The 24,924-nt window shown below is 38.9% G+C and overlaps 1 protein-coding gene across 2 annotated transcripts in view; it reads left to right on the top strand.

Moving 5' to 3' along the window:
* Nucleotides 1-24,924, top strand: part of KIF15 (kinesin family member 15) — a 60,600-nt gene that overhangs the window by 14,905 nt on the left and 20,771 nt on the right. For both annotated transcript variants that reach the window (XM_032762378.2, XM_032762387.2), the window contains exons 11-26: nt 1,965-2,088; nt 5,621-5,712; nt 6,182-6,391; nt 7,578-7,755; nt 8,595-8,736; nt 10,107-10,248; nt 11,088-11,285; nt 12,347-12,454; nt 13,688-13,793; nt 14,907-15,072; nt 19,547-19,697; nt 20,845-20,930; nt 21,680-21,755; nt 22,049-22,135; nt 23,109-23,213; nt 24,417-24,539. In XM_032762378.2, coding sequence (XP_032618269.1) covers nt 1,965-2,088; nt 5,621-5,712; nt 6,182-6,391; nt 7,578-7,755; nt 8,595-8,736; nt 10,107-10,248; nt 11,088-11,285; nt 12,347-12,454; nt 13,688-13,793; nt 14,907-15,072; nt 19,547-19,697; nt 20,845-20,930; nt 21,680-21,755; nt 22,049-22,135; nt 23,109-23,213; nt 24,417-24,539 — 2,094 coding nt within the window. The remainder of the gene's footprint in view (nt 1-1,964; nt 2,089-5,620; nt 5,713-6,181; nt 6,392-7,577; nt 7,756-8,594; nt 8,737-10,106; nt 10,249-11,087; nt 11,286-12,346; nt 12,455-13,687; nt 13,794-14,906; nt 15,073-19,546; nt 19,698-20,844; nt 20,931-21,679; nt 21,756-22,048; nt 22,136-23,108; nt 23,214-24,416; nt 24,540-24,924) is intronic.

The following is a 24,924-nucleotide window of genomic DNA, read 5'->3' as shown; positions in this document are numbered from 1 at the left end:
AAGAAGAGAGATAGGCACATAATACGCCACGTCTCCGACTGTCATACCTGCCCACTATACCCGGCCACTCCACCCAGACCTCGTAACTCGGACCAACGGCAGACTTCGCTGCCTGGAACCTGCAGTTGCTTCTCGGTTGTGGCCCGTTACGTGACTATCATTCCCAAGGGTGGCAGAATGCCTTCCACCTTGGTAACGGTACCTGCCCCAGTGTGGACGCGCGTCTCTCCTAAGTAGACGAAACGCTTAAATCCTCTGCCTGTCGGTGGTCTCCGATCCCCTCTATTTTGGACTACCTCCGGCGACTGCAAAGCAGGCGCAGCGGTGTTCGACCGTTAGGTACAGCTTGGCAAGCGATCTCTACCTTCCATCCAGGCTAAGGTGGTCGTTTCTGTGTTCTCACACTCTATGGTTTCGGGGTTCCTCAAGGGCTTGGAGCGCATACACCCTTAGGTACGCCGCCAGCCCCAACCTGGACTCACCTGGGTTTAACCAGACTTATGTCTCCTCCATTCGACCTGTTAGCGACCTGTTCGCTGCTATAACCTGTCTTGGAAGACAGATTTCCTCGTAGCCATAATCGCCAGACGAGTCTCGGAGCTCAGGAGTCTTATGGTGGTTCCCCATACTTTTATGTTTACAAGAACAAGGGGCAGTTACGTCTACACCCGGCTTTCCTCCCTAAAGTGGTTTCGGCCGTTCATGTTCCACACTCAAGTGACAGGGACAACAATTGCACCCCTGGACATCTGCAGAGCGCTCGCTTTTATGTGAGGCAGCAAAACCATTTTGTAACAGGCTCAAACTCTCGGTCGCAGTAGCAGTCTGAAGGAACAGGTACCCTGTTTTCCTCTCAGAGGATCTCATCTTGGGTGATGACGTGCACCGCACCTTGTTATGATTTGGCTCACATTTTCCCCAAGCCACATCACCATGCGTTCTACCAGGGCTCAGGCTTCATCTGCCGCCTGCTAACTCGTGTACCTACCCACGAGATCTGTCACGCAGCTCCATGGTCCTCGGTCCATACCCTTGCTTCGCATTATGCTCTGGTTCAACAGTCAAGAGATACTGCAGCCTTGCGCTCCGAGTTTAACATTTGCCAATTTTCACTCCGACCCCATCGCCTACATAAGGCCTGGGAATCACCTAACTGGAATGGATATGAAGCAATCACTCGAAGAAAAACACGGTTACTCACCTTTGTAACTGTTGTTCTTCGAGAATGTGTTGCTCATATCCATTCCACACCCGCCCTCCTTCCCCACTGTCGGAGTAGCCGGTAAGAAGGAACTGAGGAGCGGGCGGGCCGGCAGGGGTATATATTACCCGCTATGGCGGCGCCACTCTAGGGGGCGACCTGCCAGCCCGCTAGAGTTGCTAGGGTAAAAGTCTTCCGACGAATGTGCACGCACGGCGCGTACACCTAACTGGAATGGATATGAGCAACACATCTCGAAGAACAACAGTTACAAAGGTGAGTAACCGTGTTTTTTTCCTGTCTAAATTTTGGATCTAAACAACATGCTATTACCTGTTTAAATGTGTGGTAACTTTTAAGTTCTTTCTGCATCTTGAGTGGGCTTGAAGGTATAGTAACTTCTGATTTTGCAGCTATGTAGTCTGTTATGTGCTGTTTGCCTTTGTGCAGCTTAAAATTTTCAGGATTAAATTCTAGTTCAGCAAACTATAGACTAAATTTTCAAGTGTCAATGATTTTCAGATATTAAGAAACTATTGAAGTTCAAGATATTCGAAAAAGAAATTGAGCTCTGTCCTGTTCCCAAAGATTCTTCTCTTTTAAAATGGTTAGGTGTACAGGCAGTTATCTACTGCTTTCCAATATTTGATTCTAATGACCTTGAGAATAGATTGTTCGTTTCTGATGTTACTTCATATAAAAAATGTAATCTTAAATATTTTATTCATTGCTTTTAATATTTTCTTTCAAAATTCCTAAAAAGGCTGTGATAAACGAAGACACCCAAGGGAATGTGAGCCAGCTCCAAGCTGAAGTGAAGAAATTGAAAGAGCAGCTTGCTCAACTTACTTTAGGGCAATCTACTCAAGATATTTCTCTGTCAAGAGGTAGGAGAAACAAAAGAATAGAAAGCTCCTGCATTCTAGAGCAAAAAGGAGATTTTAAACTGTTCTGTTGTTGATTTGCAGAACAAATAATACCACACAGTTTGTATGCCTTAAGGACTGCATTTTGCTTAGGCACAACATACTATTTTATATGACTATAATAGCAAATGCGTCTAATTTTGCAGGAACCTGTATTAACCTAATGATCATTTTGTTTTTTGTTTTACTCTTACCATATTGTGTGCATTAGGCAAAACTTCTAATATAGTTTGACTTTTGCTGTTGAAGCTGGAAGAAAATTCTAGGCATTTAGTTCATAGAAGTGCTGGAAATTAAGCCCTTGAGATAAACCAAAACGTTTGTTTATGATGGTAATATGGAGGGGTTCTGTTTTTTCTCATTAGATAAGTTGTTGCACAAGCCTGTTGATTTTGGCTTCCTTTTACTCCAGTTTTGTTCATTTCTGAATGTAATTCTAGGAAACAATATTTTGTGAGAATAAAAATAAAAAGCTAGTCTTATATACAATTCCATAGAGAATAAAGGTAGTAGGATTTTTATTACTCTTCAAACTTTACTTGTAGCTTTTCACTGAACTGTTGTATCTGCTGCACAGAGCCTGATACAGCTTCCCAGTGAGTGTAGTTCCCTCACTGAAATATGCTACCCCAAAGTATTTTATTACTATGATAGCAATCTTGGCCTTGTAATTCTCTTATTGTGTTCCTGTACCAATTGTGGCCTGATCTTCTAAAGACACAAGGGATTTCAATCCAGCTCCAGGAGTTACTGCATTTAAAAGACTTGGCTAATATAAAACATCCTTGCTCAGTTTTTTGCAAGGAAAAAAAAAATCACACATCTGCTGTTACGTATAGGATTAGAGTTTAAATCATAAAAATATGTGATAATGGTTAACGTGTGATATTAAATCAGTCACTCATGCTATCATGTCTAGATATAGGCAGAAATCTCAATAGTTTCATATCACATCTGTTGCAATACCTTGGAAGCTGGAAAAACTAAAATGTTATAAATCTGTTACAAATTATCGTATACATTTTAAGAAAAGAAAAATCTTGTCTGAAAACTGACACAATAGACATAGTGTGAGCAATTAAGAATCTTGGCATGCATTTTGAGCTGTAGAAATAGATATGGCGTATCATTATCAGTTGATTGTAAAATGCAATGGCATTTGAATATATATATATATATAATTATATATAATATATATATATATATATATATAATATATAATATATATATATATATATATATATATATATAATATATATATATAAAAAAAATTCCCTCTCACCCCTATGGGTGGTATGTGTCTTCCTCAACCTCGGGCCTCTACAGAGGCCTGGGAGTTTGAGGGTCTGCGCAAGTATCTTAGCTGTTCCTAGCACTGCACTCTCTGGACAGAGAGCTCTGATGTTTGTTCCTGGGATCTGTTGGAGCCACTCACCCAGCGTAGGAGTCACAGCCCCGAGGGCTCCTACCACCACTGGAACCACTTTGGCCTCACTTTCCACATCCTTTCTAGTTCCTCTTTAGGCCCTGGTACTTCTCCAGCTTTCAATATTCCTTCTTCCTGATGTTGCTGTCACTTGCACTCTATATCATCACCACCGCTGTCTTCTGCTCCTTGTCTATTACCACGATTCTGGTTGATTGGCCAGTACCTGCCTGGTCCGCTGGATCGGAAAGTCCACAGAATCTGCCTGCTATTCCCAACAACCTTCTGCGGAATCTCCCATCTGGTCTTGGGAGGGTCAGCCCATACGCTGTGCAGATGTTCCTGTACACAATGCCAGCCACTTGGTTGTGCGTTCAGTGTATGCTGTTCCTGCCTGCATCTTACATCCTGCCACTATGTGTTGGACTGTCTCTGAGGCCTCTCTGCACAGTCTGCACCTTGGGTCCTCTCTAGTGTGGTAGACCCCTGCTTCAATGGATCTGGTGCTCAGTGCCTGTTCCTGTGCTGCTTATGATCAGTGCTCAGTGCTGTCTTTTAGTCACCCTTTCCAAGCCACTGGTAGGATTTCCCAATGTCAGCCACCTCAGCTATCTGTCGATGGTACATCCCATGAAGGGTCTGTCTTTGCCATGGCACTTCTTCTGCTTGGTCTTCCTCCCATGTCTGCTTGCTGCCTCAGGCATTCTCTACAGCAGCTCATCTTTGGGCCATCTTACTGATGTACTCCTGGATGTTCCGGGTTTCATCCAGGATAAGTGGCCTTGACGCTCACCAAGCCCCGCCCGCCTTCTATCCGGCTGGTATAACATCTCTCTGGGTGTTGGACTTGGGGTGGAAACTCGTGCATTGTGAGGAGCTTCCGGGTTTTCACATCGGCAGCCTCCATGTCCTCCTTTGGCCAGCTCACTATACCGGCAGGGTATCTGATGACCGGCAGGGCGTATCCGTTGATGGCGTGGATCTTGTTCTTCCCACTGAGCTGGCTCTTCAGGACCTGTCTTATCCTTTGGTGATACTTGGATGTTGCTGTCTTCATACTTGGATACATACTTGGATGTTGCTGTCTAATATAATATATATATATATTATATTAACTAGAAATTTTTTTGATAAATTGATTTTGGGGGGTGGGAGGGTCTGAAACTGTTCGTCAGATTTGACAAATAGCTTCAGCTGAAAAAAGCCATTTGTTTCAAGTTTTTCATTTTGAAATGTTTTTTGTTTGAAATCTCATTTTGATTTTAAATTTGTCCAATTTAAAAAAACAACACACACAAGGATGAAAACACCTGAAATGTCCAAAATGAAATGAGAAATGCAAAAAAGATTTTCAAATTGATCAAAATATTTTCCCGTAACTTGAAACTAATTGAAAAACCTGGGGAAAAAAATTCATTTTGAATTAACTTGAAACATTCTGGTTGATTTGAAACATTCTTTTTGAGGTTTTTTTTATTTGAAGAAAAGATTATTTAAAAAATTGTTTGAGTCAATCCGGAATATTTTCACCTTATTTGGTTGTGCCCCCAAGCTGAAAAATCAATTATTCACTCAGCTTTAATCATAATGGGATAGTTATTTTGCCCTTTAGATATTATGGTGATTAGTATCCCATAAATATCTATAATAGTCCACTTTATTTTGCACAGAATGTAGTATTAATGCCAAATTCATGTTATAAAATGCTAAAAAAGCATCTGAAGCTAATTCCATATTTTGCAACTTCCTTAGCTGAACACATGAATTTTTGTTTTGTTTTGTTTTTTTGAAAAAGCTAAATTCAAAAGCCCTTTACTCATTAGGTACAACTTTGCATGTCAATTTTGAGTGAGTAAAGTTTTGTATCTCATAAATTGACAGACCCTAATAGTATCATTAGAGGGCGTTCTATAACTTTAATGTAAATATGCCCATACAAATGTTCAATACGTTATTTTGGGAAAAATGAAGTGTTGGAAATGCTATAAATATAGTTGTTAAACATTAAGGAAAACTTAAATAATTCGAATCTTAATATGGTGTTTCATTCTTTAACTTTCTATTAAGCTGCTCTTGGACAAGGTCAGGAAAATACAAATTATATTAACTACTTTCTTGAGGCAATGCTGTTCTTGGAGAAATCTGAAAGTGAAAAGAAGGTAAGAATTCACTGCCTTTTCTCTAGCATATCCTGCTTATTTTTGCTTCATGCTAAGGATGAGTAAACCTACTGAAGCTCCACTACAGTTGAGATTGTCCTGGTTTGTTAAATAAAAAATTCTGTTTACAAAGACAGCAAAGTGTAGTTACTGGGAGGAGAGATTATAAACTAATAGAATTTTGAATTTTTAAGGTAATGTCCAAGTTTAATAAAGAAAAAAATAGGAAACTTTTGATTAATAATCAGATTGTGCCCCATAATGAGTTGATTTAAAAAAAAAAAAGTCACACGTTCAATTTCACTTACAAAAATATGAAAGGGATAATAAAATGTTTTAATTTTGTACATAAAATATTGTCATAGATAGTATGGTATAACTTGTTTAAGTTTGTGATAAATACATCTATTTGGAGATTGCCATTGTCCTTTTTACCCCCAACTACTAAATCAGTATTTATTGTTTTAAGACTTTGTTAGAAAAAGTTGCCCAACTAGAAGATCTTTGTGGCAAAAAGGAGAAATTCATTCAGTCCAATAAAATGATAGTTAAATTCCGGGAGGACCATATAGTTCGCCTGGAGAGATTACACAGAGAAGCTCATGGCAGTTTAGTGCCCAAAGAGCAAGATGATCTCATCGATGAACTGAGGGAGGAATTGCGGACACTGAGAGAACAGGTAAATATTTTTACTTATTGTTCCATTCCAAAACAATCTGATGAACCTAATGAACAACAGGAAAAGAAAGCTTTTTTCTGTTTAAAGATAACAAAACAACTGACCTTGATACCTTTGAACCAACAGTGATCATAAGCAAAATTTACCCAGTTCTCTAAACTATGAAATTACTATACTTAATGCTATTTGGTTTAAATCACTATTAGACTTCCTGATGTTAAGGAAAGCTCTTACCACTACAGTTAGGAAACTCAGCCCTGTGTTAAAGATAGAACAGAATTCTGTAGTTGAGCCTACATATTCTAGGTTAAACTGTGATCCCAATGTTTCTAGAGGAAGACGCTCCTATGTAATGATCAGGATTAAAATTATGTCCCTCCTGCAATACTACAGAATGTTTAAAAATGGAATTTACTGATTATCATATATACTTGTTCATAAGCCAAATATTTGGGGTTAAAAAAGTGACACATCAAAGAGCGGAGGTCAGCTTATAAACGAGTCTACACCAAAATTGGATGATTTTAAACTCTATGGAATCATTGAATTGAATATTTAATACATCGTCATTTTGTTTACCTGGAGCGTCTGCAGGCATGGAGCCCCTCAGCTCCCTGTAGCTGCGATTCGCTGTTCTCAGCCAATGGGAGCTGCGGAAAGTGGTGCACCCATTGGCTGGGAACAGCAAACCGTGGCCACTGGGAGCTGAGGTGCTCCATGCCTGTGGACGCTTCAGGTAAACAAAACATCCCGACCTGCCAGCGGCTTACCCTTACGGGCTGGGAGCCAAAGTTTTCCAACCCCTGAAATATAGGGTTGGCTTATGAAAGATTCGTACAGTTTTTGCTATTTTTACTTATCCATCTTGGGGGTTGACTTATAAATGAACGGGCTAATGAACGAGTATATACAGGAATTCTTTGATCATTACTTACTCATCTATATGCATTTTGAGAGTAAATTCTGGTAAAATAATAAAACCAGTTTGCCAGCTCTTTAAGAAATCTGAAAAGTCCTCTGTGGTTTAGGAAAGCCCCCTTTTTCTTTTCCTTTACAATTTAATGCTTGTGAAAGATGACAGATTGGCAGCCCTCTATACTGACTCCTCTGTGAAATAGCCTTTTTTGTAAACTGCTTTGTTTTTTTGCAACACTTCAACGAATATCTGCATGTCACATACGCATAGGTGGAACAACACCCACGAATTGCTAAGTATGCCATGGAGAATCACAGCCTCAGAGAGGAGAACAAACAACTTCGTTCCTTACAATCAGTGAAAAGGGCTCAAGAACTTGATGCTCAGACCATTGCAGAACTAGAAAAAGCTTTCTTGGAGGCTTCAGCCATAGAGAAAAATAATGGAGGTAAAAATACACTATAACATATTCCTTTCATAAGCTAATACTCATTTAAAATGTAATAATTCGTGTATTTTTGAGAAACCCTAAGTATTTTCTTTAGCATTAAAAATATTTTAAGTGGCAGTGCTTCTGGTGATCATATGAATTTGGTTTAACATTCTTCTTTATTAAATTAATATTTTAACATTTTAAAATGTTGCACGAGCAATTTGTCTAAACATAATACAAAATGCACACATCTCAATGTGAAACACTTTTGCAAAACTTACATTTTAATTTTTAAACTTTTCATCAATTGAATCTACCACATGGTAATGTTAAAAACATTCTTTAAAAGTGCCCTTCAGTGCATGTGATAATACTGTGTAGTAGTTTGCAATACATATTCATTTTCTATTTCATCCTTTTTTGTGATGTCAAATTTTTTTGGAATGGCTAAACAACTGGTGTGCTGCAACCATTGTCTATCATACTGACCAATGTTGTCTAACTGTTTACCTGTTCTTCTCCATCAATCTGAGTGTATCCATCTGTTGTCTCTCTTTTCTTTTTTTTTTTCATGTTTAGGTTGTAAGCTCTTTGGAGCAGGAACTGTCCTTCTCTTTGTTTGCACAGCACCTAACACAGCGAGATTGTGCTTCCTGCCTAGGTGCTAAAGTAATACAAATTAAAAAAAAAAAATTACGTAGTGCTTATGTTCATGTGGACTATTGTTAGTGTCCATCTGGCTTAGTCTGAGTTGCTGGAATGTTCAAAATATTGTTCTTATTTTGTTGATAGAGCTTATTATGATTTTGAGTTGTTCAGGATGATATCAGAGAATATCTTTGTTTATTTGTTAGGTCATCAATTGTATTCCAGCACTACCTCAACAGAAAGCAATTCACTGGTGTCTTTTGAAAGGTTGAAAGCACGCCTGCTGCATACTCAGAGTGAACTGGCAAGTTCAAAACAAGAATATGAAGAATTTAAAGAGCTAACCAAGTGAGAGGAAACAATGTAGAAATGTTTTAAACTAATATTCTTCTGCAAAATATATTTTTTCTAGAATATACATGTATTGATATTCTTTTACAGTCAAATTCTGGACCAGAATACAGCCCAAGTTAATTTGTCTTCTAGAGAGAGCTAGAGTGAGGGGGGAAGAAGAAAACAATCCTCCCCATATCATCACAGTCCATTGAGCAACAGTTTACAGACATCGTGTTAGTCTTGTATAGTTGGAGATCCACTTACCCTGCTCCTGCTTCTTCACATTACGATATAGGGAGTCCCTGGAGAGCAGATCTTTATGGTATACAGTCTCCCCAAATCCTGATCTGCATAGTAGAAGTCAACTTGGCTGCAAAGGGAGGGCCGAACCCATTGTGTTTTACTTTTTCATGATTTTGCCTGAACCCTAGCAGATGCCTCCCACAGGGCTGAAGCCCCTAGACCACCCTCTCCACTGGGCAGAAGCCTCTAGCCCCACCACCCTGCCATAGGGTAGAAGCCCCAAACTCCCCTCCCTCCAGTCTGGTAGGTGGAGAATGTGGCCATGGAGAGGTGCCATGAAGGAACTTGTATTTAAAAAACCCATATATTAAAGCTTAAATAGTTTTACCCACAAACTTAATCGTTCAGCAAATACATTGACACCAGTTTCCACTCTGTCCTGAGCAGCAATAAACTGAGATCCTGCTCCTATTGATGCTTATGAATTTTTGTTATTGACTCTGAGATCAGAATGAGAAGTGGATGGTGATAACACTAAACAGTTTCACAACTGCATGCTTGCATGAGTCTCTTGACACTACAATGGTGTGAATGATGCCAGCCATCCTGCTACTGACGTAAGAAAGTACTAAATATTACACAGTGAAAGATCTTCCCAAATTTCTACTTACCTTTAATAAATTACTTTGACGTGTTAAAAATAAATACTTAAGAATGTTATCTTAACAATACTTGAATGTTTAGAGGTTTTTATTAATCTTGTCAAGCTTCAGTTCAGGTCTCTGATTCACAAAGTTTTGGTATGGAAGTTGCAATCTGCTGATTAGAGAAAACAAGAAGCTCTGAACTCAGGTGTTGCTGGATAAAGGAGGGAGTGATTTTTCCATTTTAAGGCTATGTTTAAGTGTGCATGTATTTTGTTAATTATATGATCACAAAGCAGCTTTTAATAGCTCTTTTAATGGGGTCCACTGATCCTATAAATAGCATAGTCTCAAAATTGAAATATTTTGATGGCTTGGATGAAAGTATCTGGAGTTTTTCAGTATGACAGTTACACAGCACCTTACTGTCAGACTAATGATGCTAGACTGCATGATGACTTTTGGGCTTTGTGGTGAAATCTTGTGTCTAAACAGGAAAAGGCATATGGAAATGGAGTCAGAACTTCAGTCCCTTCAGAAAGCAAACCAGCATCTTGAAAATATTTTGGAGGCAACCAAGGCACACAAACGTCATGAAGTCTCTCAATTGAATAAAATGCACAGAGAAACTATTAAGGTACAGGAATCTGTTAGAGAGGTTGTAAATACAGCAGTATATAGTTACATCTGAGCTGGATGAAACAAAAGATTTCTTTAGTAAAAATCAGTGTAAGATACTTTTCCTGACAAGTTTTTCAGTATATGAGCTCACTATATGATTAAAGTGATATCTTCATTTCTATCTTTTGTTCTGAAATACTTCCTGATGCACTACGGCTTGTAACTGAGTTGCAAATCAGAAAAAACATGCAGTTGTGTGGAATATAATTGACCAGCTTTGACCGTTTTACTTTATCCTGTATTTTGTTTATAGAATTATGAAATATGTTACACTATAATTAAGGCTACGATTTTGTCACGGAAGTCATGGATTCTGTGACTTCCAAAGACCTCCGTGACTTCAGGTGGCTGGAAGCTGCAGGGTCCCGCCACAACCTGCAGCGATCAGGAGCTCTGAGGTACCCCGCCACCTGAGGACCGCAGATCTCCCTAGTGGCGAGGGGGACTCCACAGTACCTTTCCGCCACAGGCGCCAGGCGGACCCTGCAGCTTCCAGCCACCACAGGCAGAAGGGGACCCCAAAGCTCTGAGTCGTGGGGTGGAGGAGGACCCTGGAGCTTCAAGCCCCCAGAGCTCCCAGCCGGCCCCCGTAGCTGCCCAGCGACTCACCATTTTGTCATGGATATTTTTAATAAAAGTTAAGGACAGGTCACGAGCAATAAAGAAAAATTAATGGAAGCCTGTGACCTGTCCAGGACTTTTACTAAAAATATCTGTGACAAAATCTTAGCCTTAACTATAATCTGTGGCTATTTTATATTTAAACTAATGCTTCCTTCATAATTTCTGCAACAGAGTATGACTACTCCAACAAAGGCTTACCAACTAAGGTCTCGTCTGGTGCCACGAATAAGCCCTGAAATCTTTGTCTGTGATTCCATGGATATTCAGAGTTCACGGGAAGTGGTGGATAATATTTTCAATGAGCCAGTTCCTCCGGAGATGAATGAACAAGCGTATGAGGCCGTTGCTGAGGAGCTCAGAATGGTGCAGGTAAATCTTCAGAATAAGAATGGAAGTGCATATGTAATTGGTTTTTGTTTGTTTGTTTTTTGTTCGTTTTACAAAAGCATGTTTTGATAATCCATTGAGAAATATCATTTTTTCACCAAAAATAACTTTTGTTTTAATGTAACAATTCACTTATAAAACCAAAGTAAATGTTTAATAAAATATTTTAGTAATTTATTGTGATGTGTAGTAGCATGCTATGCTGTACTTATGCACCTTTAGCATTTCCAGTGTAAATGCCACTAAGAGTTGGGTATTTTAATTCAAACTTGTTATGCATTTTCTCTGTTTACATATTATTCATTTATATTTTGTGAGAAGTCTTAGTTTAGCAGAAATGACATGCTCCAGGGCATTTAAACCTGAATACTCAAACCAAACTGTTCAATCACAGGGAGACTCAGGCAGAAGGGCCACCATCATTCAAAAATGTGGCTTACTTCAAAGCTAGAAGAGACTGCATTATTTGAGAACCTGTTTAAAAACTGTGTAAAACCTCAGTCCTTTTATTGTTCTTTTAAATTTCCTGAGAAGAGATGCTTTTGCCATAGAAGAGAAAAGCAAAGTGTCTGAGATAATATTGATAATGTGGCTCTCATTTTCATTAATATGAAAACTTATATATAATAGAACTCCTTGCTGAACTGCCCTCAAACATTTCATATATATCACAGATCTTCCCAGAAATCTAGTCCATTTTTGTCTATTCTGAAGAGCAATTTGATGGATCAGGCCCCTCCATTTAAACTTATACGCACATTCTTAACTTTAAGTATGTGTGTATATGTTTGCAGGATTGGGTCCCATGTTTGTATTTTGCTTTGAGGGATTTCCCAGAGATCTGGAAGTTCACTGGGAGTAAGGGATATCCCTGTGGTACTGATAAACCAATAGTTATCTCTCTGACTGTCCTTGCTTCAAGCCATAAAGACTTAAAAGAGTCAAGATTTTTGTATTTGGTGTATCCAGCAGGTCTGACCATATGACATATGAAAATAACTGAAAGAAAAGCTTTCTAGTTATGCATGTCTGCCATGTTACAGGAACAACTGAGCACTCTTCAGATCAAGCTAGATGAGGAAGAAAGTAAGAACATAAAACTTCAGCAACATATTGATAAACTGGAGCATCATTCTGCACAAATGCAGGAGGTGAGGTAGCTGTGTGAATCAGATTTTTGTGAGAGAGTACGTATCAATCACATTTTGCAACTATTTTTTGGCCCCTCTTTAGTGAATTACTTGGATTTTTAAGAGGCAAAACTGCTAAAATTATAACACCAGAACTGAGCAGAAAGACCAGCTAGACAACAGCCAGCATCAGTGCTTTCTAAAACTTATTTTGAAATATTTAAATCTGTTTGATCATAGAGGAAATATATAAATGATGAGGCACCCAAGATACCTACTGGTGGTGTTTTTTGCCCAATTTCATGTGTGGTAAATTATCAGTTGTCACAAAAAATATTTTCCCTAAAATTTTGCAGTGCTAAAAATACTCCTAGTTCTATCTGTGAATGAACAAAATTGTCATTACTATATAAAGCTTACAGGTCCTCTTTCTTTATTTTTCTGTTTGTGGATCTACCCAGCCTAACTAACCAAAACTAAAACAGTTGTGTGGAATATTTTTCTGAAATATATGCACAATGCACTATGTAACACATACCATAGAGCACCCCCGTCTGTGACCTTGAGTTAAGTCACTTAATCCCTTCAGCCCCCTTACCTCTCTAAAGTGGTTATCTATATCATTAAGGGTTTGGGAAGATTGTAAAGTTCAATGAAGACAAAATATGCAATTTAGGTGTGAGGAATTATTCCATTGAGTTATTCAATTCACTTTTGTTGATTGGCAGAGCTTATAAATGGTGGTCTCACAGTAAAATTAAGGAATAGATTTTAGGGTAATGCCATAACATGCTCTCTTTGTGGTATAGTGGGAGTTATAATGGAAGGGTAGAAAAGATGAGTCTGGCAAAGGGAAGATGAGATTGACAGAGAAGAGCATCAGTCTTCCCCCCTGCTTCCACTACTTCAGCTCAGGAGCAGATATGAAGTTCTAAATTGTCAGGTGACGGGTACTTAAAGTGAGGCTGATAGATCCTTTTTTATCTGTTTGCTTCCTCAGTTACCTCAATAATTCTTGCTCTATGGGCTTCCAATTTACTAAGCTATTCACAACCATAACACACTTGAATGTTCAGGACTCATGTGTTTGTTTTGATTATAAATATCCAAAATTACTCCCTCAGCATACAGAGAAATGCATTTTACATAGAGCTGGAAAATACACAACACACAAAAATACTTCTGTTATTTCAGCTATGATTTATACACTCCTATACTCCCCTTCCATTTTTAAAATTTATTTCTCTTCTAAAGCTATTCTCATCAGAAAGAAGTGACTGGAATAAAGAACAGCAGGAGCTCCTTGGACAGATAATATTTCTCAAAACACAACTTCAAGACACTCAGAGCAAGACTGATAGTAAGTCTGTGTAGCTCTAAAATGCTATGTGAATTTCTCAAGAGGTTTCATGTTTAGAAGCTACTATGACAAATACTGAATAGCTGCTTTGGTTGGGTAATGAGATATATATAATTCTGTCCTAACTTTTCCTGTCCAGTCTTGATCAACCTGCATAGTTGGTCATAGAGTTTAAGGTCAGAAAAGGCCGCCAGATCTACTCTGACCTCCTCTATATCACAGGATCTCCAGTTATAGACAATGGAAGGAGATTATTCATCCTAAGTGAATATGGAATATTGTTTTAGAAGGTTAAAATAATTAAAAATAATAATAAAAAGGAAAAGGCGCGCAATCATTTCTACCAAGCTGTAGTCCCAGATTCAGGAGCAACTTTTATCCTTCATTCTTATTTGTTCCCTTCTATCGTTTTAAGGTTTTAAAAATTGTCTTCACTTGTCTTAACTCCCACTGGTGTCTATCTGCTAGAATGCCTGCATTATATTCTGAGGGCATAGCCATAGCATACCTATGTGTTTTTGACATTTCAGTTAGATTGGTTAGACAACTAGAAATACAGTAATGTTTGAACTCATTTTCCTGATATAGCTAATATAGAATCAGCTGGACTTTTCTTTTTCCATACTACACCATACTTCTCATACATGATTAGCTTAGAATATTTAAAACTCACAAGTGTAGTTAACAGGTAAAGCTACTTAAGATGACTTTTTAAAATACAAAATACAACTTAAACAACTTAACACTTAAACAATAAGCAAGTTCTAAATCTACCCTCAAGATTACACTGTCAATAAAATTAAATTGGGTTACCATGCATTTAGTTTACAATTCTGACTTACAATTACATACCCCCCCAACCCCCCAACATCCTTTTGATTCTGTGTTCACTTTTTCTACAAGTCAGTACTTCACTGACCCTTCTTTACCTCCTTTTTTTCTCCTTAAGTTTTTTTCCCCCAGTTTTTTGAGAAAATGACCATTTTTACTGAGAGTTGTGTGTAGTTTTTAACTTTCACATAAGATTTTTTTCAACATCCCTGATATTGCATCTGCAAGTGAGCAGTTTTATAAATTAACAAAACTTTATACATTTCTGCATGTTTTTGACAGTATTAAAAAGTGAAGTCCATGACTTACGCATTGTCCTGCAGTCTGCAGACAAGGAGCTGTCTGTTGTAAAGATGGAGTATAACACCTTCAGAGAAAAACAAGAGAAGGAAATGAGTCAACTCTCTATGAGACATATGGATGTACAACTCCAACTGGATAATGTTAGGTATGGGGTCAACTCCTTCTTAGTGGAAGTTTCTAAGCCTTCCACATGAGAGTGCATCCAGATTCTTAATTCTGTGCTAGTATGTGCTAACTTTCACTGTAAATAATCATTCCTATAAAGCAGAGCTCAAGTTAACCACTGTATTTTTTTGGTACACACACACACACTGCTTTTACAGGCTCAACTATTTGCTGTATATTTAGGAGATGATAGGGGAAAAAAGGTGGTGAAATCAAGAGACTACAGAAAAACCCCCTTAATTTCAACATTTGTGCCCATAGCATTTTTCCATAGCTGTAAAATCTCAGAGTTACAGACAACTTAGGAGTGGAGGTTGTCTGTAACTCTGAACCAAGTGCAGTTCAGGCTCAGCAGCTGACACTCCAGGCCAAGCTTCAGGAGCAGCTGAGCTCCCTACTCAGTGCTGGCATGAATTTGCAAGCTTGTCTCCCTCCCTCGTGTGTGTGTGTGTGTGTGTGTGAGTGAGGATACGTCTACACTATGAGATTATTCCGATTTTACATAAACCGGTTTTATAAAACAGATTGTATGAAGTCGAGTGCATGCAGCCACACTAATCACATTAATTCGGCAGTGTGCATCCATGGTCCGAGGCTAGCATCGATTTCCGGAGCGTTGCACTGTGGGTAGCTATTCCGTAGCTATCCCATAGTTCCTGCAGTCTCCCCCGCCCCTTAGAATTCTGGGTTGAGAGCCCAGTGGCTGATGGGGCAAAAATCATTGTCGCGCGCCCCTAGAATTCTGGCGTTGAGAGCCCAGTGGCTGATGGGGCAAAAAATCCATTGTCCGCGCAGTGGTTCTAGGGGTAAATGTCGTCAGATCATTCCTTCCTCCGGGAAAGCAACCGGCAAACAATCATTTCGCGCGCCTGTTTTCCCTATGGATTGCGCCTGGCAGATGCCATAGCATGGCAACCATGGAGCCTGTTCAGCTTTTTTTTTTTTTTTTTTTTTTTTATACAGTTATCCACCGCTCCATGTGTACTGGATGCCGGCGGAATCAGAGGCCCGATACTCCAGACGCTAACACAGCAGCATTCATTGCTTTTTGCATGATAGCAGAGATCAGTTATCAGTCGTTCTGTAGCGCCGAGTCTGCTGCCTCGGCATAAATCTAAGCCAATGAAGATTACAGGTTATCTGTTCCTCCTGCTACTGTCTGCTGCTATCATGGGGTGCCCCTGGCTGAAGATCGGCGCCGGGGTGCAAAAAGCAAAACTGGACATGACTCCCCGAGTCAATCCCATCCTTTATGGTTCTAAAAAATAGTCAGTCCTGCTAGAATATAGGGGCAAGTGTACTAGACAACCAGCTGTATCAGAGAGGCACAGCGTGCTCCGTGTCAGTATCGCCGCAGAAATGAATGAAGCTACATGCCATTCCATGGGGGGTGCCCCTGCAACAACCCCACCGTTGCTTCCCTCCTCCTAAACCTTCCTGGGCTACCGTGGCAGTGTCCCCCCATTTGTGTCATGAAGTTATAAAGAATGCAGAATAAGAAACAGAGAGACTTGTTAGTGACATAAATGAGGGGGAGGCAGCAACTTCCAGCGGCTATGACAGTCCAGGCAGACATTAAGCGGTGCGGGGGAGAGAAGCCAGCATGCCCTGCTGCTATGATAGTCCAGGCAGTACAGAATCTTTTCTTTACACAGGAAAGGAGGGGGCTGATGGAGCTTAGCCCCCAGTTTGCTATGCATGAAGACGATTACCAGCCGTTCTGTACCATTCTACTGGGAATGACGCGGGAGTCATTCCTAGTTTTTAAACCCAGGCACGCCCCTGGCCAGCCTCACCTGAGGCCAGCCAACTAAGCGATTCACTCAGGGGCTGATGGTGGACGATGGTACAGTCATATTGCACTGTCTGCCACGGGGAGAGGGAGAAGAGCCCGGATACTGCTGCTTCACTGCTGCAGCATCGCGGTCTACCAGCAGCATTCAGTAGACATAGGGTGACATTGAAAGAAGTCAAGAAATATTTCTCTTTCCCTTTTCTTTCACGTGCGGGTGGGGGAGGTATGGTGGGGATTAAACTGACGAGCTGAATCCCCTCGAACCACGCCGGACAATGTGTTTGACCTCTACAGGCATTGGAGCAGTTCAGCCAAGAATTGCAAATACTTTTCGGAGACTGCTGTGGACTGTGGATAGCTGGAGTCCTCAGTACCCTCCTCCCTCCATGAGCATCATTTGAGTCTCTGGCTTCCCGTTACGCTTGTCACGCAGCACTGTGTAGCCTGGAGATTCTTTTTTTCAAACGTTTTGGCATTTCGACTTCTGTAACGGAACTCTGATAGAACAGATTTGTTTCCCCCCATAACAGCGATCAGATCCAACTATCTTCCCGTACGGTCCATGCTGGAGCTCTTTTGGATTTGGGACTCAGCCATTGCAACAACCCGTCGCTGATCAGAGCTCCATGCCTGGGCAAACAGGAAATGAAAATCTAAATTTCGTCCAGGGCTTTTCCTGTTTACCTGGCCACTGCCATCCGAGTTCAGATTGGCTGTCCAGAGCGGTCACAGTGGTGCACAGTGAGATCCCGAGTTGAGATAACCGCCCTAGGCCAAATACCGTCGATTTTGCGGCCAACACTAACCCTAATCCGTATATGGTAATACACCGATTTTTGTAGCGCTACTATTCCTTCGGAGAGAGAGTACAGACAACGCAATTTAAAGAGCCCTTATAATATCAATATAAAAGGCGCATCGGAGTTTGTAGTGTGGACGGGTACAGCGTTAAATCGGTTTAACGCTGCTAAAATCGGCTTGAACGCGTAGTGTAGACCAGGCCAGAGAGAGAGAAAAAACAGTGTGTCCGCCTACCAGCCCAGGGGTGTGTGTGTGTAAAAATAGCACATCCTCCTTCCAGCGGAGGTGAGGAGTGGCAGGGGTGAAAGCGCAGACCCCAGCACTGCTCCTGCTCAGCCGGCTCCAGCTGCCTTGGGCTGGCAGCCCCAGTGTCTTACTCTAGGTGGCTGCCCCTCATGGGGGAAGAGTGGGGACAGGCAGCACAAATGTGCCTATCTTAAAGATGCAATACAGGCACAGTACAGTGTTGCTTTTTTTGGTCTGCTGCTGCCTTATTATTTACTTCCAGTTTCACATGGTGTCCCATTGACCGATCAGTCCATAACTCTGGTGTATGTATCTTTGAGGTTCTACTGTAAATGTGATTTATTTTTTTTCCCCCAGTAAGTGTTCTGATCTCCCTTAAGTAGACTGAATTTGCTGAGAGAGCCTGTTTTGTTTTTTTTCAATTCTTTAATGCTAAAATTAAAAGCCTCACTCTAGTTTGCCCATGATGTCACTGTTTCACATTGTGTGCATCGAAAAATCCATATAACTAAAATGAAAATATACATTTAAAATCAGTTTGTTCAAAAGTTGGCAATTCAGGATTGAAAATCTTTCTGTACTACATGCTGTAATTGACATTAAGTGCTATTAGGAGCAAGAAACTGGTAAGATTTTATTCATCATCCAATAGCAAGTGATATTAAACAGGCCCATTTGCACTAAAGTAACATAATTTCAATGCATGGGAAATCTTTTCCATTAAGCAAGATAAGTGGTCTTGACTGCATTATTGCATCCTATTGGGATTACATTTTATGTGGCATTTAACATCTACACAATATATTGAAGACCGAGAACCATGCATCAAAACTGATGACATGGTTTCACTTTTCCCCCTAATTAAATATTAAGAGACTGACCCTTTCAGAGGTGCTCTAGTAGATACCAATCTACCAGCTCTGTATTTTTTTTGTTTCATAACCTTTGTCAGCAGGTGCATGGCCCCTCTAACTTTTTACTTTTAACCTTAAGTATTAAGTGACCTAAATATTCCTCATGCCAACAGTTTAAAAGAAAACAAAGCAAGCTATACAAATATGCAGAAAGCTCTTGTGAGACAAATAACCTATACATGGGTAAGAGAGAATGTAACTGAATAAACGTGTGAATATGTTAATCACTACCATCAGTAGATAAATAATGACTGATGGTGACTGAAGTATCACTTAAAACCTTGAAGGGTGTAAATCTTGGCTCTTTTTAGAGGAAAGCAACAGTGGCTGTACATCTAAAACATCACAGCCTCTCTCCTACCATCTCCACCAATGCTCCTTAAAACCAGGGATTTGGAGCAATCAGATTTTTGAATTGCTCCGCTCCAGCTCCAGGCAAAAACCTACTGGTTTGCGCTCCAGCTCCAGGCTCCACTTTAAAGCCCTGTTTAAAACACTTAAGGTGTCACTTAATATTTTGGGAATTGTGATTAAAAATAACATAACCAAAGCCTGTAAGTCTTGATATGACATCCATTTCTTATAAAAACAAGACTGCACTCTGTGGATTATTTATAGCTTTTAAAATATAATTGAGTTATTTTTATTGTCCTGTACAAATTCTTGTTTACTAATAATGTCAAAAAAATTTTATGAAGGCTAGAACGTGAAAAGATTCTCGAAGGAAAAACAAGTCTGCAGGATGACTATGACAATTTACAGGAAGTAATGAAGTTTGAAACTGATCAGCTGAAGCAGCAGCTTGAAGACAACAAACAAGAAAGCGAAGCACTGAAAACCGAGCTTCATGTAAGAAAGCCAAAGCTGTTACACAGTATAATTGCACCTCTCATTTAATCAAATTATGTAATTCATCTCATTAAAATGACATTACCAATGTTAGGCCAAAAAAGTTCACTATTTTGATACTGGTCCTATCTGAAGGTGTTACTTCCAGAAGTTTATTTAATTTTCCAGCTGACTCTTGAAACCATTGGTTATAAGAGACATCCAGTCACCTTCTGCTAAAGTTCTGTTTTCTACCAAAGAAATCATTATCATTTGACAGGGCTTGATTAAGATGGGCTAGTTGGTAAAGAAACTGGGCATTGCTTTTGAGATGAATATTGGGAGGAATACCCCGGAGGGTTCACATTTCAATTCTGGCTAAAAGTGGCATCTCTGAAATATTTGAAAGTTGGTGCTTTTATACATTGGCAATAATGATCTTGTCATAGTGATTTATAACTTCTTGACATTAGATCACTGTCCTGCCATCTAGTTGCTGCTTTCCTTGAAAACCTTTCACAGACGTCAGTGATCGCAGAACATAGCAACAAGGCTGCTCAATGGCTTTTGTAAATGCTTTTGCCTCCTTTCTGTATTGTATGCTGGCTACCTGATCAGCATACTTGTTTCAAGGTCTCTTGTTTGGCATTTAAAGAAATAACTGACAGACAGGAAACTATAAATTCCTTTTCAAAAATAACTATAGTATTACTACTGAAAAAATTAAAACCTAAATTGAAAATTGTGTTAATTTGTGCCCCTTGAGTCTTAAATAATTTAGGATCCTATCTAACCATAGGACTGCTATCTCTCATAATGACAACTGAGGTGTTTGGCACTAGAACTGCTGACTTTTCAGCATGCACTAGAGTTTATCTTTAGAATTATTCAGGGCCAGGTTCAAGAACTTTTTTTTTTCTTTTTTTTTTTTTCTGTTTTGTGTATGCTTTGTGTAGCATTTTGAGAGTTTTTATTTTTTCTTCCTCCTTTCTAATCTTTTGGTTTTAAATTTATTTTTTTAGAAATACTGTGTGTATGTATATGTATATATATATAATATATATATATGTTGGTACCAAATATCCAAATGCCTCTTAACAGAAGAGAGTTTAAAATATTTTTATCAATATACTTCACACAGAATGTTATAAAAAATTGTGTGTTTTAGAATCTTTTGGAACTTTTGGAAACTGAAAAAGGACGTAATCAAAAACTAACAATGCAATTACAAGAAGACAAAGAACATAATTCAAAGTGAGTATTGTTGTGGGTTTGATTTACAGTTGAAGTCAATGGTTTCATCCTATGCTAAGTTTCATTTTTTTGTAGTTCTTGCCATAAAATACGTTTTTTTTCCCAAAAATAAAAATGCAAACCTTCTAAATGCATTGTTGTGGAAAATACTCACCTCTGAGTTAACTACCAGGAATGAATTTGGCCCAAAGACTGGTGAGTTCTTTAAACCTCTGAAATCACTATGCATGTTGTATCTTTTTGTGTATTTTGTAATTGCCATTATCTATCTCTTGATATAAAGAGAAAAATGTTTTAGTATCTAAGAGATCTGTTCTCTTTCTAAAAAGAGAAAACAATAAGAAACCAATGAGACAACAGTAACACCTTCAGTTCGCCTGAAAACACCCATTCAGAAAAGCCTGTTAGAGATTTTTATCCCCAGGCAGTATAGAGATGATTACTTGATGAATTTTTAGTCAGTGTCTTTACCCACTAAAGACAGCACTACTTCTTTTTTAATTATTTTTAATGAACAGTTTCATTATAAAAATGTTCGTTTGTATGTGAAAGGTCTAGCATCAGCTGCAATGCATGGCTGCAAGCTGAACCATTAGTTTTTTGAATAACATTAATCAGTTGGTAGTGAAAGAACCTTTAGAACTAAATGGGACCCAAAGGCTAACCTACATAGTTTGTTCCTTCTTCAAGCTGTCTTTTCTTATGTTTTGATTAAGTCTCTTACAAGAAGAATATTCCTTCTCTTCTAGAGAACTCTTGAAAGTACTTGAAAATGTACAGCTGGAAAAACAGTCCTCTGAAATGGTGACACGATGTGAGCAGCAGGTATAAAAGCACATTTTGACAATTGAAAACTAGGTTTTCTTGGATTTCCTGTATATTAATGGCAATAGAACTTTTATTAAATTGTTTAAAGTTTAATAGCAAAACCAATTCAGTGCTTTCAAGTCTCAGGAATCACAGTTGCTTTTTAACTACTATGATACCTTTTAGTCCCTCCAGCATATTAAGCAGTACAGCTGTCTCTCTTGCATTATTCCTAGTGTTGACGTTTATACTAAATGTACACAAGAGGTAATTGAGGGCTTTTTCCATAACTAAAGTAAAGTTTCTTCCAGGAAGCAAAGTTGCAGAAATTAGAACAGAATCTGGCTGCTGCCGAAAAGGTTATTGCTTCTCTGGAGAAGACTAACACTGCTGACAAGGTAGCTACTTTTTATTGTTGATTCACAAGTTCTGAAAGAATTTGACTTCTTTGCAGCAGAGCTGGAAGCCAATCCCTTCCTAACTGTGATAATAGGTGAAAAAAACTCTCATACATCTGACACAGGGTCTTCAAGACAGTTGGGGAAAGAAGGCTGGCACAGTGCCAGAGAAATCAGGGTGGAAATATAAGGGGACAGCTGGAGAGGGAAGACAAAAGGGAGTTGTGCTGTCTTCTGGACAAAACAGCTAACACAAAGTCATGAACTATCACCTGTTGATTGACAGGGAGTTTCCAGTCAGGCTCATCTGCTGAGGAATTGGAATTAGAAACCATAGTAATGACACAGTAAGAATCTCACTGTAATTGTTGTTGTCAGTAAAATCAATCCATGTTTCATTTAAGATAGTTATACCAGTTTTTTGAAAGCTCCTTTGGTGAATAACTTTTATCGTTGAGTATAACATACATTTAAGAAATTATATGGGAACTCCATTGTTATGGATGGTCAATCAATTCCTGACTTACTCTGTTTTCATAACAAAGGAAAAACTTGGGAAGATTGAGTGGGGTTGGAGGGAACTGACACACTAAATCTAGAGTCCAGTAGTAGTTTCTTGAAGAAAACTCACTCCGTTAAGTTTCCTCCTGCTTCTTACAGCAACATTCATAACCTTCTACCAGAAGAGGATCAGAGTAGGACTAAACAGTTTGTACAACAAAATTAGTCTTTTTTCCTTTTAATCTTGGAATAGTAAATAAGCTATTTAACATTTTGTATGAAACCTTAGGGTAAAGAGAGGTGCTTTTTAACCTCAAAAATTGTACTGTTCCTTCACACTCTAATCAAAGTAATTTAAAAAAACACTCAAAATATTTTCTTGGTTCAAAGTGAAATATGGGCTAAGCAAAAATTATTTAAATAGTGACAAAGTCCAGTGAAATTTGGGTTCAACATTTTTCTTCTTTTGCAGGAGGTTGTATCTGACTTGATGAGCCAAATCCAGGAGCTTAGGACATCTATTAGTCACAAGACAGAATCCATTGATGGACTGACAAGAGAGCTGGAGGACATAAATGTATGTTCCGTTTTTTGAAAAGATGTGGGGCAATGTTGAGTATCACAAAAATGGAATGAAATGCCAGGCTGAACACTTTCAATTACATATTTTATCATAAATGTGGAACAGCTTAATTAGCTGTAGGGTGAGTTTCTTTCAACTTTAGTTGTATTCTTCTGAGCAGTTTACTCCTAGTGTGGTCTTGGAAACTGAGCTTTTTCCGCATGGTGAGTAGACAGACATTTATCTTACCGGACCTCCTCAGTTCCTGTGAACTTCAATCAGCTGACACATTCATGTTTAATTTTGTTGAGAAATTGGTGGTTTGAGAGATCAGTAAATGAAGCTGAAGTCACTGAATTCATTTGTAGGAAAGAAACTGTAGTTATGAGACAACTCCTAGGTTCCAGTCTTGCAAGCACCCATGACGTAATAACTTTATTATAAGAATCTTATTTGCTTGCATAAGTACTTGCAGGAGATGAGCCCTTACTTACTAAATCGTGCTTTCTCACTGAAGCTGTGAGACTTTTGTCGTCTTCCTAATGTGCCTTTTTTTAACAGAGGCCTTGCAGTCTTTTATACTTCGTTTTATTGCAAACTGATACAGCAACGCATGCAGTATTTTACATATACTGTGAACCCAAAAGGACCTAGCATAGAAATGAACATACAACTTCAGAATATGAACTATAATTTTTCTTTGTACATATTACATCAGGTACACCTAACATACACACTTATCCTATGGGAAATAGTTCTCTGTTTCATTGCAACCTTCATGGAAGATCTCAAAGTACTTTCCAAACACATTTACTCAAAACACCCTTATGAGGTAGGTTAGCATCATACCTGTTTTACGAATACTAGAGGTAGAGCCTTTGACTGACCCATGGTCGCACAGCATATTAACAGAACTAGGAAAGGGGAACAAGGCATGACTATCACTAATAGATATGATCTTAAAATAGTCAGATGACATTGAATTTAATCTCAGTTTTAGTTCTGATGCAAAACCTTAGTGTGTGGGATTTAGCAAGCAGTAACACTTCTATTCACTGGACCTTTAGTATTTTATCTCAGACAGTTCTCTAACCATGATTTTATAGTTCTGTCATCTCAAGATTCCAAGATGCAACAGCTGAGTTGCTTTTAGCAATTTTCTTAGCTATCTTGCTTGCATTGTCATAGTCCTGAAATTTAACTTTTCTGTTTTCTTAGTGGAAGTATAATTGTGCCCTGGCTGCAAAAGATGAAAACAAAGCAATCATAGAGGATCAGGAAAGGCAGATTGAGAAGCTGAGAGAAACCTTGGAGAGAAAAGAGGCAGCTGATAAAGTTAATGTAAGAGTGCTAACATCAGTACCTTATTGTGATTTTCTGCTACAGATGAGTTGGATATATTTGTTTTTTTGTTTTAAGCATTTACATGGAATTTAACCTCACTTGGGTACAAAATATCATTGGTTGGAAAGAAAGGTACAAACGTTTGGGGGGAACACCTGGCAAACGCCATCAAATTGTCTCAATATTTTCTTTAATATTTAATAAGATTTTTTTTTTTTAATCCTGTACCAAAGGCTTGATCCAGCTCTTAGAGCTAGTAAGAGTCATTCAACTGAGGCCACGTCTACACTACGGGATAATATCGAATTAGCTAAAATCGGTTTTATAAAACTGATATTATAAATTCGATTTCATGCGGCCACACTAGGCACAGTAATTCGGC

Source organism: Chelonoidis abingdonii, chromosome 2 (assembly GCF_003597395.2).
Source record: "Chelonoidis abingdonii isolate Lonesome George chromosome 2, CheloAbing_2.0, whole genome shotgun sequence".
In the NCBI taxonomy this organism is placed as follows: domain Eukaryota; kingdom Metazoa; phylum Chordata; order Testudines; family Testudinidae; genus Chelonoidis; species Chelonoidis abingdonii.
The sequence above is the reverse complement of the archived record's forward strand: the minus strand, read 5'-3'. Positions and strand labels throughout refer to the sequence as shown.